Here is a 17,678-nt window from a genome sequence, read left to right as displayed (position 1 = left end):
ACAAACAAACAAAACAAAAAGTCCTATATTTGGGAGGGCTGAAGAGATGGCTCAGCAGTTAAGACACTTGCCTGCAAAGCCTAACAATCCAACAATTCCCCAAGTACCCACATAAAGCCAGATGTGCAAAGTGATGCATACATTTGGAGTTTATTTGCAGTGGCTAGATGCCCTGGCTCAGTCGTTCTTTTTCTCTGTGTCTATCTCTCTATCTGCTTGCAAAAAAATAAATTAAATATTTTTTTAAAAAGTTACGTGTGGGCTGGAGGGATGGCTTAGTGGTTAAGGCATTTGCCTGCAAAGCCAAAGGAACCAGGTTTGATTCCACATTACCTAGATGCACAAGGTGGCGCAAACATCTGGAGTTCGTTTGCAGTGGTTGGAAGCCCTAGCACACCCATTCTCTCTCTTTCCCTCTTTCTCTGTAAAATAAATAAATAAATAAATAAATAAAATAAAAATAATTTTAAAAGTCACATGTTTGGGCTGATTAAGCGCTTGTCTGTGAAGCCTAAAGACCATGGTTCAAGGCTTGATTCCCTAGGACCCACGTAAGCCAGATGCACAAGGTGGTGCATGCATCTGGAGTTCATTTGCAGTGGCTGGAGGCCCTAGAGCACCCATTCTCTCTCTCTCTCTCTCTGTCTCTTTCTCTCTCTGCCTGTCTGTTGCTCTCAAATAAATAAACAATAAACAATTAAAAAGTTACATGTTTGAATCTATAAATATTTCAAAATAAATAGTTTTAGGTCCCATAAAACAATCCATTTAAAGAGTTCTGGAAATGTTCATGCTTTTTTTTTTTCAGTAAACCTCATCTTACCTACATGCAAGGCTCACAAACTTACCTACAGAGATTAGTAAGAAAAATTAATATGAAAAACTCCCAAACCAGAAAGAACACATGTACTTCCTAAAAGGAGAAACTATAGCCAATTCTTAAATGGAGTTTGGGCTTCCGGTTAAGATGGCAGCTTAGGTACCATGCCAAAGCAGCCCAGGGGGGAAAAAGACCAAAAAATCTCAGCAAAATACACACTTTTACTGAAAAGTGAAGTGTATAGGAAATCGAAACAGCAGTGGAGAAGTAGAAGAGATCCAGAGCCTGCACAGGCAGGCAAGAGCGGCCCGGCAGGTCTGCTGACCATGGCAGCAGTGCACTGGAAAGCCGCCAGGCTCGGCTCCAGCCACAGGAAAAGATAGGTGAGGGGAGCTTCCACTCACACCGGAGCTCTCTGCAACTCAAGAAACGTGAAGGGAGGGCTGGAGAGATGGCTTAGTGCTTAAGCGCTTGCCTGTGAAGCCTAAGGACTCTGGATCGAGGCTCGGTTCCCAAGGTCCCGCGTTAGCCAGATGCACAAGGGGGCACACACGTCTGGAGTTCATTTGCAGTGGCTGCAGGCCCTGGCACGCCCATTCTCTCTCTCTCTGTCTTTCTCCCTGTGTCTGTCGCTCTCAAATAAATAAAGAAAAAATGAACAAAAAATATTAAAAAAAAAAGAAAGAAACATGAAGCAAGAGTGGCAGTGAACAATGGAGGAGCAGACCACGAGGTAGAAGAACACATGGAACAGCAAGAGAACTAGAACAGCTGTGGCTCCCTGCCCTCCCCCACCACCTGTGCCCAATTCTAGTGAACAGAGCACCATTCCCAGGACCAGCCACGCCAACTTGAGCCGACAGCAGGACCCAAGCAGGAGCAGAGTCCGGCAGCAACATCAGCGGCTCCGTCACCAGCAGCAGCAACCCCAGCAGTGGCAGATCCAGCAGCAGCAGCTTCACAGGCAGCAGTCGAAGATCCAGCAGGAGCAGCAGCAGAGGATCCAGCAGTGGCAGCTAAAGCAGCAGCAGCAGCTGTGGACTCAGCAGAGGTGACAGACCCAGCAGCGGCAGCTTCAGGAGCAGCAGTGGAAGTTCCAGCAGCAGGGGTGCCGATCTGCAGGGCCACAGTTTCCAGGCTCGGTTTGCCCCATAGGAAAAGCCAGTGCCCAGCTCCAGAAATCAGAACAGCAGCCCAACAACCCAGCCAGCAACTTGACTGAGACCAAAATCATCCAAAAAGGTAACTGGGATTGCACCAGGGAAGGTTCTTACTTGGTCACAAACTGACTTGGATCCCTCAACAGACCAGAAATCTTAACCTCTTTGTTAATAGAGGTCTGGTTGTTATAACAGCTACTCTTTCATACATACTTTGGGCTGTTTTTGATTGAATGTGTACAGTGTTTAGTTAAATTTTAGAATCTACCTGTATTTTATTCCACTCAGCCTCCTTGACTACTCACATAGCAGGGAAACTCAACCCCTAGGAACACCTTTGTAGATACTCTGAGAGTCTTAAGGGCCACACCTAACACCTTAAGCTCCTACCCTGAAGATATATAACATCAAATCAATTGATACAGCTAAGAATACCCAGCTAGCTAGAAAATCCAAGCATTAACTTAATCCCAGATGCAAAAATATATACATTATAACACAAGAAACACTAAAAAGCAAGACAATATAAATCCACCTAAAAGTATTAATGCATCAGAAATGACCTCCAGTGAGAATGAGTTAGAGGAAATGCCTGAGAAATATTTCAAAAGAATGATTGTAAACATGTTCAAAGAAGTCAAAGAACAAATCAAAGGAATCAAAGAAGAAATCAAAGAGAAAATCAAAGGAATCAAAGAGGAAATCAAAGAAGATGCAGGACACCAATTTAATGAAATAAAGAAGGCAATACAAGACATAAATAAGGAAATAGAAATAATAAAGAAAAACCAGTCAGAATTACTAGCAATGAAGAACACAGTTAATGAAATAAAAAAACTCTGTAGAAAATCTCACCAGTAGAATGGATGAAGGAGAGGACAGAATATCTAAGCTAGAATACCAGGTGGCAGATCTAATACAGTCCAATAAAGAGAAAGACAAACTTACAGAAAAGTATGAGTGGGAATTTCAAGATATTTGGGACACTATGAGAAGATCAAATATAAGAATTCAGGGCATAGTAGAAGAAGAAGAATTCCTCTCCAAAGGCATAGTAGGCATCTTCAACAAAATCATAGAAGGAAACTTCCCCCAAATTGGGAAAGAGGTGCCAATGCAGGAATACAGGAAGCCTTTAGAACCCCAGCCAGACAAAACCTGGAAAGAACCTCTCCTCGCCATATTATAATCAAACTACCAAACACACAAACCAAGGAAAAAATATTGAAAGCAGTTAGAGAGAAAAATCAAGTTACCTACAAAGGCAAGCCCATCAGAATTACAGCAGATTATTCAACACAAACTTTAAAAGCCAGAAGGGCTTGGAGTGATATATTCCAAATTCTAAAAGATAACAACTATCAACTAAGGTTACTTTATCCTGCAAAGCTATCCATTCAAATAGGCGGAGAAATAAGGACATTCCATGACAAAAGCAGATTAAAGGAGTATTTGAAGACAAAACCAGCTCTACAGAAAATACTTGATAGGATCCTCCATGCTGAAGAAAAGGAAAAGCACACATATAAGGAACCTAGAAAAAACAAGCAATACTCAAATACTAGTTAACACAAGAGAGCACAGATAGAACCAGAACCACAAAAAAAATGGCAAACATAAATACACACCTTTCAATAATATCTCTTAATATCAATGGCCTCAATGCCCCAACCAAAAGACATAGGTTTGTAGACTGGGTTAAAAAGTAGGATCCTACAATTTGTTGTCTCCAAGAAACTCACCTTTCTACAAAGGATAGACATTATCTTAGGGTGAAAGGTTGGAAAACGGTGTTTCAAGCAAATGGGCCTAGAAAACAAGCAGGGGTTGCTATCCTAATATCTGCAAGGTAGACTTCAGTCCAACGTTGGTCAAGAAAGATAAGGAAGGTCACTTTATATTGATTAAGGGCACACTCCAACAGGACGACATTACAATCCTAAACATATATGCACCTAACATGGGGGCTCCCAAATTCGTCAAACAAACCCTATTAGAACTAAGGTCACAGATAACACCAAACACAGTAGTGGTGGGTGACTTTAAACGGATTTTGGAGAAAAGCTAGAAATATGCTTTTATATGAAATCTCTCAATTTAAAAATGATGCTAATTTATTTTTTTTCCAAAATACTTTGTAAATTTAACAATAAGTCCACAATGGCTCATGATCATATTTTACCATTGGCACATTATGCACAGTATATTGTGACATGTTAATCTTATATACTGATGGGAAATTAAGCAGCTAATAAGAAAGGCCAATTGAGCAGTAAAAGTCTGACATAGAGCCTACAACCTAGTTTTTATGTGAGTGGTATACATGCATGTTTGTATATGTGTGGGCACATTTGTACATGTGTGAGTGCACATATGGAGGCCAGAGGACATATGAGTACATCATCCACTTTAAAAAAAAATTATTTATTTGCATGCAGAGACAGACAGAGAGGAGAAGGGAGAGAGATAAAGAGAGAGAGAGAGAATGGGCACACCAGGGCCTCTAGTCAGTGCACAGGAACTCCAAATGCATATGCCACTTTGTGCATGTGGCTTAACGTGGGTACTGGGGAATAAACCCAGGTTGTTAGGCTTTGCAGGTAAAAGCCTTAACTGCCAAGCCATCTCTCCAGCTTTTTATGAGACAGTTTCTCACCGCCCTGGAGCCCCCCCCAACAAAGCTAGCCTGGTTGGCCAGGAAGTTCTAGGGATCTTCCTGTCTCTACCTCCAAAGCACTGGGATTACAGGCAACACATTTGGTTCGTTTACTTGGCTTCTGGGTTTCAAACTTGGGTCCTCATGTTTACCTACTGAACTATCTCCTCAGCCCCTAGAAGCTAGTTCTTGCTCCAAAATAATTCCTGCCCCTGTGATAATATAGTCTCTTTAACAAATGAAACATACTCACAGTTTAGCCAGACATGCAAGTTAGTAATCACAACAGGCTGTAATAAACTTAGAAAAGATGACATAAGCCTATCATTTAATTAATCCAGACGCTCTGTCTCTTCTGTTTATTTTCAGGCACAAGCTACAGAAAACTAATTACTTAGGGCTCATCAAGTCAGTGGTGTGTGTCACATATGCGCTTCAAAGATGTGGGACCCGATGGCTTCTGTAAGCAAAATTACAGCAGTAAAACAAATGTCTTCCTTATAAATTTTTAAAGCATCAAATATTTTAAATTTCTGGAGAAAAAGTTTAACTTTGCTGATAGAAACTGGACTCCAATTGTTAAGATTGATTAGCATACAGACTAAGTGACCATTTGTTCTATGTATCCTATGAACTGACCTCTGTTCAGCAGATCATTCTCAAGATCAGGGATACATATTTTAATTAATTATTTTACCAAAGCATGGTGACAAATGCCACAGTAGTCTAAAGGAGCTAACATAATTCTTTTCTCTTGTTAAAAGTGTAATTAACAGGATACTGATTTTGTAAAAAAAAAAAAAAAAAAAACCTCAAAGCCAGAGGGCTCGGTGGGACATAGACACAGGTGTTTGGCTTTTTAAAATATATATATATATATTTTATTTATTATTTTACAGAGGTACAGGAAAGACAGAATATGGGAATGAGAATGGGCCTCTCGGGCTTCCTTCCTCTGCAAATGAACTCCATACAGATGCACCACTTTGTGTATCTGGCATTAAGCGGGTACTGGGGTATCGAACCCAAACTACAGGCTTTGCCAGCAATTGCTTTTAGCTGCTGAACCATCTCTCCAGTCCCAGGATGCAGGTGTTTTGACTGCAAGTCCACAACCAGGAAACTGAACCAAAAAAGGGATTTTTTTAAATTTGAAAGGGGGGGAGGGGGGAGGAAAAGGAAGAGAGAAAGATAGAGAGAGGGGAAAAAAATAGGCGCACAAGGCCCTCTAGCCACAGCAAAGGAACTCCAGACACAAGGTGACCTTGTGCATCTGGTTTTATGTGAGTACTGCGGAATCTAACCCTGGTCCTTAAACTTTGTAGGCAACTGACTTAAACGCCGAGTCATCCTTCCAGCCTCATTTTTAAAATCTTCCCCTTCTCAAAGAACTAATGTTCTCCTTTATAAAGCAACTTGTTGCCCATAAAGTCGTAACCAATATTGGCTGTCTTTTGATTTAACTCACCCCAACATATTTTCATGTTTTAGTTTCCTTTTGAAAGTCAAACGTTGTTAAGTTGAGCTTGAGAAGCACGAAGGCAAGGCTTACAGGTTAGAAGCAACAGAATCAGGCCGGCTATAATTGGGTCATCTGAACCTAGCCCCGTTTGCATAAAATCTAATCCAAATTCCAGCTCCCCATTTTACTGAGGCGATTTTTAAAAAAATTTATTATTAACAACTTCCATAATTATAGACGATAAACCATAATTCTCTCTCCCCCTGGGCATTTTAATATTCACAGCAACACCAGAACGTGGTTTGTGTCTCTGGGCCGGCATCGAGCTCTTGCTTAGGGTTGGAACCGTGGAAAAATATTAGGCACAGGGCCTGCCTTTCTCGGGAGCCGAGGCTAGGAGCAGCCAAAGCCACGACAGCTGCGGTCAGCGCGGTGTCGCCGCCATGCAAGCAGGTCACACCGCTCACCTTCACAGTCAGCCCCCGGCCGCGCCACGGCCTCTACGCCCTGGCCCGGGTTGGAGACCCACAGACCGGCGCAGAAGGCCACCAAGGCAGCGAGGCTCAGGCACCACATGGTGACCGACTCGCGCTGCTGTCGCCTGAGGCTACTCCAGGCCACCAGGGAGCCGGGCAAGTGGGTGGAAACAAGTGACGCAACCCCAACAAGAATTTTCATTGGCTATATAGTCAGAAGAAGGCGGAGCTAATTAGCCCCTTCCAGTCCCAGCTGGATTTGCGCATGCGCACTGTGGCGTGAGGCTCGCTGGGAACGCGGAGAGATGCCCTAAAGCTATTGGCTGACTACTCGTGAGGGAAGGCGGGAGCTTCACGCTGATTGGTCGCGCCTCCGAGCGGCTGAAGCGGCGGTCCGGACGCAGTGGGCGGGCGGGAACGTGAAGTCTCCGCGGTGCCTGATGGGCTTTCACGGTGGCGGTTAGCCCTGGCCTCCGGAGGGTCTCTCGTCTCCGCGCCGTGGTCCCGACCGTGCCATGGCGGCCATCGGAGTCCACCTGGGCTGCACCTCGGCCTGTGTGGCCGTCTACAAGGTGAGGCTGAGGGAGCTGGACTGGCCACTCTCCGTGTTCTCGGGTACGAGGCTGCAGGACCGAGTGTCTCCGGCCTGGGGGCGCCGCGAGGCAAAGGGCCGAGCTGGCCGGCCTGCTGCTCCTCCGGGGCTTCTCGGTAAAGCCCCGCGCGTCGGGGCGCAGGCTCCCCGGAGGAGTTGCACGGATGCAGAGGCCACCGGACCCCCAGGGTCGCTGGGACCCGCAGCCCGATGGGTTCCCGGAGATGTGGTCACGGGCTGCTCGGAGGGGCTCGGAAGCTATTCGGGCCCGAGGATACTTGAGGGAGGAGCCCGGGCGGGTTGTAGGCCAGGTAGCTGCGAGGGGTTTCACCAGTGACTTTAGTGACCACGGGCCGGGCAGGTGCCTGGAGGGGTTTGGTGACATCACGGCCTCGGGATTCCGGGGATGTGGGCGGTCCTAAAAGGACTTCTTGGCCTCTGGGCTCCGGGAGCCCTGATGGGGACACGGGGGAGCGGGGTGGCCTTGAACTGTCTTGAAGCCAGGTGTGTTCAGTTGTGAAGCAGAGTTGATGGAGAGTGCCTGCACAGCTGGTCTTGCCGGAAGTGTGAGCTTGGTAAGGAGTGGTGGCCTTTTCTCGACATCGAGGCCTGAGGGACAGTAACAGTGAGCTTACCTGCTACTGGCCCCATGCAAGTGATTTATGTGGAAAAATCTAAAGGGTTTAGGTACTTCATTTGTAGGAAAGGGAAGAAAAGTGTATTTGTGGGAGAAGAAAAGAAGTAGGTGAAATGACAGTGTTATTTTAAGGTGTATAGAATGGTTATTGTTTTTGAACCAATTGGGCAGGGAAAAATGGGGCAGTTCTTTATAGAATATGTTTCTTGTTGAAGTCTAGGAAACTAAGAATGGTAAGTAAATATGAAAGGTTAAAAGATTAATATGCAAGTTTTTCACATCGGTATCAAAGTTACACTAGCCTACATATGTCATGTCTAATGAGACTGTGTTTTTTTTTCTAAAGAACTAATACTTGAGTGTTTTTCTTTAGGATGGCCGGGCTGATGTTGTTGCAAACGATGCTGGCGATAGAGTTACTCCAGCGGTTGTTGCTTACTCAGAAAATGAACAGGTACTATTAGCCTCTGTTTTGTACTTGAAAATAATTAAAAATTGGATACCTTATAATACATTGTTCTTTTTCAGGTGGTTGGACTGGCAGCAAAACAAAGTAGAATAAGAAATATTTCAAATACAGTAATGAGAGTAAAGCAGATCCTTGGCAGAAGGTATGGAATGAAATGATACTTTAAAATATGATAACAAAAATGTGTTTATACAATTTAATCACACTGTAAAAATAGGACCAGGGATGGATTTTATTGCTTTTATGACTGAGTCATTTCAGAGAGTGCCCCAGTAGGTGCTTTGTTTTGATTATTAATCTTGGATTCAAAGGGTAGAGTTTGTCAGCTAGTAGATTCTTGCCATCAGCTCTGTTAGTATTAATAAGTGCCAGCATTTATTTACTTTTGACAGTTTGTGTCATCCAGAGGTAGAAACTTGGACTTTTCACATTTTATGTTTTTATACTGAGTGAACTTGAATAATTTTATATTGCACAGTGACGAGTTTTGCAAAATCTGTTATATATGTCATAATTTATGTAGCTGCTGTTGATTTTCTTTCTTGGGGTCCTTTGTGACACTTTCTGGGAACTGACTCCTCCAATTGACTTGCAAACTATTAGAGTAACAGCTTAATTAATATCTTAAGAATCGGGTTAATGCTTTGTAGTAACTTTAATTAGAAGATTAAAGAGGCTTGCTTCGCCAGACTTCTGGCTCCTCAAATTATGTTACCATAATAATTAAGGGTTTTCATTTTATTTTATTTTTTAATTTTATAAAAAAAATTTTAAATATTTTTGTTATTTTTATTTACTTATTTGAGAACAACAGACAGAGAGAAAGAGGCAGATAAAGAGAAGGAGAGAGAATGGGCGCGCCAGGGCCTCCAGTCACTGCAAACGAATTCCAGGTGCTTGCGCTCCTTGTGCATCTTTCTAACGTGGGTCCTGGGGAGTCGAGCCTCGAACTGGACTCCTTAGGCTTCACAGGCGAGCGCTTAACCACTAAGCCATCTTTCCAGCCCAGGGTTTTCATTTTCGATAGAGACATGGTAGTTGACAGAATATTTTTAGATTTTCAGAGCAATTCCCCATCTCTTAACTTACTTAATTCTCACAACATCCCTGTAAAAATTGATACTGCCCTTCCCTGTTTGTGGATAAGGGAACAAGGTATATAGAATTTGTGCATTTCTAAACTCAAGAGGGGAATTAGATAATACTGTAGGTTAGGCTCCTAATCCTCAGCTCCAATCTGTCCCCTCTACTTCATTTAGTGATAACGTAAGTAGTCATTTCCTTGTGGTAATTTTAGAATTTGGAAATTGCAGATTAAACTTAATATTCTGTTTTCATAATACACCTATTTTACTAACTCTGGCCTGTGTTTAGTTACATTGAACTTGATATTACAGTATTTTGGAGAGAATTCAGTAGGTTAATAATAAATATACTAAAAAATAAATGGTGTCAAACATTTTCAAGACATAAACAGGGTTAGAAAAACAGAATTATATTGGATCTTGAAGCCAGAGTTAGTGAGGGCCAACAGTTTGTTTTTAAGTAATTTTTATATTTTGAAATAAAGCAGAGGTGCCCAATTTATTATTGGTTTTTCTATTACCCCAGTGGTATCTTGCAAAGTTATACTTCAGTATTGCAACCTGAATATTAATAAGAATACAGTCAAGATATGGAACCTTTCCATAGATCTGTCTCTGGGTAACCAGCAATGTTTTTGTTTTCCTTCATGTTATTATTTGGGGAGAGATGGTTAGAGAAATGATACAGTTGTTACCCGCTATATTATAGACTAAGCTTTCTGCTAACAAAACAATTTCAGCTCACCTTTCTGATCCTGAAAGTGAAACCACTAGCAGAGGCGTATAGTAGTGACAGACGGGTGGATAACGAATAGCCGCAGTGTGGTATTTAATTCAGAGCTAGTAAAAGACAAGCACTCCAGGTGTACGGCTGCACCATCATCCTAGCACTTCTCTGTTTAATTTCCACATGGTCCAGGCCATTTTCCTCCTCAGCCTGCCTACTTGCCAGACAGTGGTCATTTGTACCGATATATGATTGTATCTGCTCTCAGCCTTGGAAGCATTTGGCCCTTTGTAGAAGAGCTAGTCATTTTTTTACCAAGCCATTAAATCCCTTAGTCAAGTACTCATCCTGGGTGAACTCTCACTGCTGAGCTTTCTCAGTTTTGACCTCATGCGTATTTGTGATCTACACACAGGTAGCACTACTTTATCTTGCTGCCAAAATGATCCTTAAACCCTCCCTGTAACTCTCATTCCCCTGTGGCCTTCCAGCCAGAAGTGCGGTCCTCGGACCTGGCTTCTCAGCAATTAGCCCTGAGAGGGAAGAACCAGCTGGCTCCTGGAAATATACCGAGAGCACCCAGAGCTTCCTTACTCCTTCAGCCTTGTGCCTTGCTGTCCAGGAGCACGCTTCAGTAGCCTTCCTTCCCAGCCCACTATGGCCACCACCAATAGCAGTGCGGGCATCCGGTGGTCCAGACAGGAGACACGAACTCTTCTCTCCATACTAGGTGAGGCAGAGTATATTCAGCGCCTCCAGACTGTGCATCATAATGCAGATGTCTATCAGGCTGTGTCTAAGCGGATGCAGCAGGAAGGCTTCCGCCGCACCGAACGCCAATGCCGCTCCAAGTTTAAGGTTCTGAAGGCATTGTATTTAAAGGCCTATGTTGCCCATGCCACAAGTATGGGGGATCCCCCCCACTGTCCGTTTTATGATACGTTGGATCAGCTTCTTCGAAATCAGATAGTGACTGACCCAGACAACTTAATGGAGGCTGCTGCTTGGGCCAAGCATGGTGATCAGAACTTAGTGGTCTCTGACAGCCCAGGGGAAGAGGGAACCAGCATTTTGAAAGCGAAAAGGACTCAGGCAGCTGATCTCCAGCCTGTCTTGAAAACAGTTAAGGAATCAGATGAGGATTGTCAGCTGAGAATCAGTGACCGGATTCGAGAAACCAGTGACCTTGAGGACTCCTGGGATGAATCCTCAGGCGCAGGTAACTCCCAAGCATGTGAAGGACTGGGGTTTCTGAGTCACTTGCTCCTAAGTAATGGTAAAAGTTTAGAGTGCCCTTTTGGGCATTGCACTCATTTCTGTCTCGTGGTGTCCCTTACTCCTTTAAAATCCTCATAGTAAGATAAAGGATTCTGGGTTTTAAAAAGCTGACCTGTGGTATGTGAGGTAGTAAACCTGGAAGACACGTTCTTTAGAAGCAAACTAGGGGGAGCAGTACATATAATGGGTAATTAGGACCATGTGCGGCTAAAGGGCGGGAAGAGGGCCATACGAAAAGGAGTTCAGGGGACGTTTTGCAAGTCAGATTCCAGTCAAGAATGAATTCCTTCTAATCCCTTTGAAGAGGCCTTCCCAGGAACTACCCTAGTTATAGAACTCTCAACTCTGCTGCTGGCTACAAGCATTCCCTTAGCAGGAATGTCCTCTTTGCAACACTGTTGCTTTGTTTTTCAGGGTGCTCTCATGGGACCCCCAGCTACAGCAGTTCCCACAACCTTTTCAGAGGTGCAGTTGCTCCCTGTCAGAGCACCCCCATGACCAGACTGGGTGTGTCGGGGGAGCCCAGTCCCTGCGCCAGCACCAGCCGAAGCCCTCCTGGGGTGGCCTCCACACCGCAGCCTCCACGCTCCTCTTCCAGACTGGGTTTTGTGTCTGGTGGGAATAGGCCTCTGACCAGTGAGCCGCCTCCACGGTGGGCGCGGAGAAGAAGGCGCTCCATGGCCAGGACAATTGCCGCTGAGTTGGCAGAGAACAGGAGGTTGGCACAAGAACTCTCAAAGCGAGAGGAAGAGAAACTGGACAGGCTGATTGCTATTGGTGAGGAGGCCAGTGCCCAGCAAGACACTGCCAATGAGCTGCGCAGGGACGCTGTCGTCGCAGTCAGACGCTTGGCGACAGCAGTGGAAGAGGCATCTGGTGCTTTTCAGCTAGGGCTTGAAAAACTGCTTCAGAGATTGATTTCAAATACCAAAAGCTAGGGACTGATGGCAGAAGGATGTATTTCCTAGACTGGTAGAAGTCTGCCAGCGCCTGTCTTCTGGAATCCTGCCACCTTCTGTGTGTCCTCAGAAGGAAAAGTAGATGAAACATTAAAATCCAGAACAGAAGGTATATGCTGATGACTTTCTTTGCCCAAGAGCCTCCACTAATGGAAAGACCTTTCAGGAGCGGAAAGGTGGCCTGTAGAAACCAGAAACCTGGCTTCCTCACTAATGTGAGGTGATCTTCTATACCTCTCTACAACAGTTTCCTCATCCTCACCGGGCACAGATAATAAGTCCTCCCCTGCCTACCTCACAGGGATGTTGTGAGGGTCAGTGGCTAGCAGATGTGAAAGAGTTTAGAAGTTTTAAAGCACTATGCACATGTAAGTTATTAATGCATACAACCTTGGCTGAGGCAAGGCTAGGGTGAGCACATTAGTTCACTAGATACAGAAATGTAGTTATATGCCATGACCTCATTGCTTGAGTCTTTATTAGTTTAATTGGGCTGCTTCTTGAAGTTTGGATCTTAATTTTTTAAATTCCTTTGTGGTTCACTAGTCTAGGCACAGTATGTATTTTGTACTTTTGTCTATTTTTGCTGTTGTCTATGACTTACCTACTAGTAAGCACTCTCAATAGTCAAGCTAGCTTGCTTTCTTCACTTTGTTAGTTCTTAATCTCCTATCAAGACATGAATAATATTAGGAACAGATGGGAAATCACGGTGTATTAGTGCTTTGTATCCATAATCTCTCATAAGGTGAAACATTGGCTGTTTCATACTATAGGAAGTATACATAAATTTGAATTTTATATTATTTGGGCACGTTTGTATGCCTAATTTACATCTTTACATTTGGGTTGCCATGGAAATGACTTAGTCTGTCAGCTTTAGCTGATTTCATTAGCAGTAGCTGTTTTGTTTTGGCCTTTTCATGTTATTGAGGGCAAGTCCTAGGAAACTTCCAAGACCACATTTTCTCAAACGGTATAAACAAGAATTCATCTAGTTAATGGCATGTGGTGGAAAAGGGTGCTAGAAGGTGTTGTGTATGAAGACTGGTCCCCTGGGTAACTCCCTTTAGGCACAAGCCCTCACAAAGACACTCCCGCAGCACCAGCACACATCTGAGGCAGAGATGAAGGTGCTAGAGCCACTGTTGGTCATCACAAACGAACTTAAAGCTCTCAGTGAATTTCATAGCACTTTTGGGAAACACAAATACATGCCTTGAGGATTTAAGAGGGTTTCCTGCAAAGTTAGGAGAAAGGGAGTAGGTCTACCATTGGGGGAGGTTTTGTTTTATATATTCTAGTCTTTGGTGTTCACCTAAAAGCTGGAGGCACAAGTAGATAAAGTGAATAAAAACAGCTGTTGGCCTTCCCTAGCTCTGTCAGCTGGTGGCCAGTGAGCGGTGCTCTGCGGGTGAGCGCGGGCTGAATGAAGCGGGGCATGGAGGGGAGACAGTATAGTGGACTCTTGTCCCGTCACAGCTGTTTCATTAGGTAAATCATGTTTCCCTTTTGTGCCTGTTTCTTTTATCTAACTTGGGGAAATTGTGCTAGATGGTTTACTTGCTATTACCTTTCAGTTTTAAGATAATTTTAAATAACATAACAAAGGTGCCATTTTAGTTGTCATTCCTTCAGTCAGCAGTTACGAAGGTGTATTTAAAATACTGCTAACAAGTATATTTGGGACACAGTCTATGGAATTAATGAAATTCTTAGAAGTACCACACCAGACATTCCTTTCAAGAAAGGCATTGAAGTGTATGTGGAGATGTATGTTGTCTGTTATTTTAGGCCAGTATGTGGAAGGATATGTTGTAACTGAATAAGGCTTACACAGATACATATATTTTCTGGGAAAACAAGGAAGTACTTTTAGGAGAGTGAGACCTGTACCATACATAAAACTGCAAACAAAATGCATAGATGGGGATTTACTTGAGATAGGAGGAATACTAAGAAATAGAAGTGGAGCTAGTTGGAGGTTGTCTTGTGAAAATGTAGTGGGTGAAATAAGCACCAGATAGAAATCAAACTCAAGGGTACGGTCCTTCTGGAAGATTAAGCTAGCAAACATGCAGGAATACTATGGAGAAAAGTTGCAATAGGGGATCAAGTACAGGGAAACAGGATGGGTACCCATCACTACCTGAAGTTCCTTCAACAAGCCTTTCACCATTCTGTAAGTCCAGTTCATTATATGAACTAACAGTTGTCCTACCTACCTCACAGGGGTGTTGTGAGGATCTAGTGAACAGATGAGTATGAAGTGCTGCTGGATGTGTAGGCTCAGTGATGGAACAGGAGTGGGGAAGGAGACCACAGCAAGTGCTGGTGCTGGTTGAGGTGCAGAAAGAAACTGGCATTGCTGGTCAAAGGTTGTGATGCAGTGGCAGGATTAACGTTGCCTCCTGGGGGCCATGATGTACACCAGCCTCCCACCACCTTTTCTGTCGCATTGAATCCTGGTGTGGACAAATAAAGTTTTGACTTGTGTGTAGTTGTGGCTCTGTCCGCTGCTTTCTGATAACTGGTCCTTTGTCATTGTCTGCTTCCTACATCTCTGCTGTTGAGTCTCCAGTCAGAGCCTTGTCCACGTATGCATGGCCCTCCCACTTCTGTGTATGTTCTCTTCTCATTGGAAAGGGCCCTCCTTGCATGACAGCTGAGAAATAATCTTCCATTTCTAAGAGATTCCATAAAATACCCTTACTTAAGAATGACCCTGTCTTAGGGGTAGGTAACCTACACATTGATAAGATAAATAATATCAGCATAAATTATGTTCTAAATGTATTATGCTGAAATAATATCAAAATCTCAGGCCGCGCATGGTGGCACACGCCTTTAATCCCAGCACTTGGGAAGCAGAGGTAGGAGGATCACCATGATTTCAAGGCCATCCTGAGACTACATAGTGAGTTTCAGGTCAGCCTGGGCTAGAGTGAGAGCCTACCTCAAAAAACTGAAAAAAAAAATCTCACTCATAAAACATTTGATCTGTAGTCTATTAAGTTTAGAAAAGGGGAGGGTTAGGTTGGCTTAGTGTAATTAATTATCTGTGACACTTTGGGCAAGCTTCTTACCTTCTCATTCTCTAACCCTCAATTTTTAGGTGCTAGAAAAGATGAACCTGTAAAAATTCCAGAATTTGAAGCAGAATTGGCCCATTTTAAACACCTTTTTTACCCCTGATATTTATGAAGGCTACGGTCTCTAGGGCCCTATCCCCTACTTAGCCATTATTAATTTTCAGGTCTTAATAAACAAGTTTCCATGTAGAACAGCCACAGCTCCTGAGAAGACTACTAGCAAGGATACTAGTTGGCTTCATTTTTATTTCTAGGTGAAATTAAGCCAAGCACTAGAGACCCTTTCCCTCAAGGGGGAGAAGTACAGTGGTCATTTACTGTGAAGTGTATATGGCCTGGGATCAACTCCTGGCTTTGTTCCTTCTTGGCTTATAAGCCATTGCTCTATTTGAACCTGTTTGTCTCTAAAATAATCCCAAACAATTGCCCTTGGTATTATGCAGGTAGAATGGTGTTAAGTGAAAATACTGTCAACTGTGTAAGTTGCATTACTATTTTGAGCAACCTGTTACCTTTTTCACTTCATAAATATACATTTGTTTAGCACTCTGTGGAACATTAATATCTTTCTATATTATATGTATGTATTGAGGACAACTTTCCATGTACAGTATTCATACTTTGGCTGAACATTTTGGCTTTGAGTGTTGATTTTACGAGTAGAAACCAAGGAACAGAGGTGGTATTAAGTCTTTGCCCTGAGTTTGCAATCTTAACTCATTCTCTCCTTTTCATTTCAGTTGTTGGATCTTCAAGATCATAGGTGTGACAGTAGTAGTATATAAAATCATTAATAGTATGAAAAGTTATCCCAAAATGCATAGCAAGGTTACAGTAAGAAAATTGTTTGCAAATACAAAGAACAACACATTAATATGATTGCCATAACCATTGCAATTATTCTGCCTAATTCTAGCTTCTGTACTATGTATTAACAGTTTATTATGTTGGCATTTGTCCAGTGGTATTGAATAATGCAGTCTTAGTTATCTACAGTACTGACTTTAATACTGAGTTATCTTCATATCTTTATGGACAGTGCTGATGATCCGCAGGCTCAGAAATACATCTTGGAAAGTAAATGCTTAGTGAGTATGATTTATTACTTCCTCAATGCACAGAGTAACTCGTTGCTTGATTAAATTATTCTGTATTTAGCACAATTATAATTTCTTTTTTAGGTCATTGAGAAAAATGGGAAATTGCGATATGAAATAGATACTGGAGAAGAAACAAAATTTGTTAATCCAGAAGATGTTGCCAGACTAATATTTAGTAAAATGAAAGGTATTGTATTCAAAAAGTCAACAGTTACTTTAAATGATCTCTTAAAAGTTAATCTTTGCAAGATTTGGAATCTTGGGAAGAGCAGAGTGACTCAACAAATTCTCTGTAAGGAAATCTAAACTGAACATGTTTGTCCACTGTAGCCTTAGTTAAGAGACTGACTTCTGTGTAAGTACAGGTTGAATATCCCATATTTGAATGCTTGGAACTGGTAGTATTTCAGAATGCAGAGTTTGCAGATTTGGAGATATTTTCATAGATCTTACCTGTTAAGTTAACACCTCTTAGATCCAGAATATTCCAAAAGCAAAAGCTTGTTGAACGTTGTTGTGGCACACTTCAGGTTTCAGGTGGTGAGAGTTAGACATGTTCCCCCTGCACTATAGATGGAGCTTGGGAACTGAAGTGCTGTCTCTGTACTGATTGAGCAGATTGATCAGGTTTCATTTCATCCTTACTTCAGACAAAGTCTCAGTGAGTTGAGTAGGTACTCTTTAGAGTCAATAGGAAAATTCTTATTATTTGGTTTATTGAGGTAGGGTCTTACTCTAGCCCAGGCTGACCTGGAATTCCCTATGTATTCTCTCTTCTCTGGGTGGCCTCCAACTCACGGTGATCCTTCCTTTATGCATCCTGAGTACTGGGATTAAAGGCATGTGCCACCACACCCAGCTGGGAAAAATTCTGGCATAGGTTATTCATAAGGCTCATTTCACTTTTGTACTTTATGTTGTGACCTTGTGTGATGGAAGGCAGCTCTTTACTGTATTAAACTAATGTGATCATTTCACACTGATGCTCTTGAAGCTTTTCTGTTTGGAACCAATCTAAGTTGGAAGAGGATGGAAACTCTGAGGCCTTAGAGCCAGTCTTTGAAAAGTGCCTGACTGCCCACAGCTATTCACCAAACCCACAAGAAGTACCACATGAGTGAAGAGCACAGAGGAAAATTGACAGGGTGGGACAGTCCAGTGAATT

General features: G+C 42.9%; 3 protein-coding genes across 9 annotated transcripts in view; 2 read left to right on the top strand and 1 right to left on the bottom strand.

The window, feature by feature from the left end:
* The window catches only part of Cdnf (cerebral dopamine neurotrophic factor), a 37,629-nt gene extending 30,955 nt beyond the window's left edge, over window positions 1-6,674 (bottom strand). The window contains exon 1 of the mRNA XM_004662366.2: window positions 6,566-6,674. Within this exon, the coding sequence (XP_004662423.1) occupies window positions 6,566-6,674 (109 nt within the window). The remainder of the gene's footprint in view (window positions 1-6,565) is intronic.
* Window positions 6,675-6,992: 318 nt separating this feature from the next.
* The window catches only part of Hspa14 (heat shock protein family A (Hsp70) member 14), a 32,181-nt gene continuing 21,495 nt past the window's right edge, over window positions 6,993-17,678 (top strand). For 2 of the 4 annotated variants that reach the window (XM_045134863.1, XM_004662365.2), the window contains exons 1-5: window positions 6,993-7,146; window positions 8,177-8,257; window positions 8,332-8,414; window positions 16,453-16,501; window positions 16,595-16,700. In XM_045134863.1, the coding sequence (XP_044990798.1) occupies window positions 7,090-7,146; window positions 8,177-8,257; window positions 8,332-8,414; window positions 16,453-16,501; window positions 16,595-16,700 (376 nt within the window). In that variant the 5' untranslated portion in view covers window positions 6,993-7,089. Of the gene's footprint in view, window positions 7,147-8,176; window positions 8,258-8,331; window positions 8,415-12,330; window positions 12,690-16,452; window positions 16,502-16,594; window positions 16,701-17,678 lie in introns of those variants that run through there. The other 2 variants (XM_045134866.1, XM_045134865.1) reach the window with 2 other exon arrangements.
* Window positions 8,203-14,821, top strand: LOC123455076 (zinc finger and SCAN domain containing 29). Of its 4 annotated transcripts, XM_045134868.1 has the most exons (5): window positions 8,229-8,257; window positions 8,332-8,414; window positions 10,576-10,814; window positions 11,208-11,303; window positions 11,777-14,821. In XM_045134868.1, the coding sequence occupies exons 3-5, from the start codon at window positions 10,742-10,744 to the stop codon at window positions 12,298-12,300; spliced, it is 693 nt and encodes a 230-aa protein (XP_044990803.1). In that variant the 5' UTR covers window positions 8,229-8,257; window positions 8,332-8,414; window positions 10,576-10,741; the 3' UTR covers window positions 12,301-14,821. The 4 variants fall into 4 exon arrangements, with proteins under 4 accessions (XP_044990804.1, XP_044990802.1, XP_044990805.1 ...); XM_045134867.1 differs by having other exon boundaries at window positions 8,218-8,257; window positions 10,576-11,303; XM_045134870.1 differs by lacking the exon at window positions 10,576-10,814 and having other exon boundaries at window positions 8,223-8,257.

Source organism: Jaculus jaculus, chromosome 15 (genome assembly GCF_020740685.1).
Source record: "Jaculus jaculus isolate mJacJac1 chromosome 15, mJacJac1.mat.Y.cur, whole genome shotgun sequence".
Taxonomy (NCBI): domain Eukaryota; kingdom Metazoa; phylum Chordata; class Mammalia; order Rodentia; family Dipodidae; genus Jaculus; species Jaculus jaculus.
Note: the sequence above shows the minus strand (reverse complement) of the source record. Positions and strands in the feature narration are given on the sequence as shown.

Excerpts from the sequence above, each read along its gene's own strand:
- LOC123455076 (XM_045134867.1), top strand. The coding sequence starts at position 10,742 with ATGGCCACCACCAATAGCAGTGCGGGCATCCGGTGGTCCAGACAGGAG. Across the intron at positions 11,304-11,776 it reads GGATGAATCCTCAGGCGCAG|GGTGCTCTCATGGGACCCCC; the intron begins GTAACTCCCAAG and ends TTTGTTTTTCAG.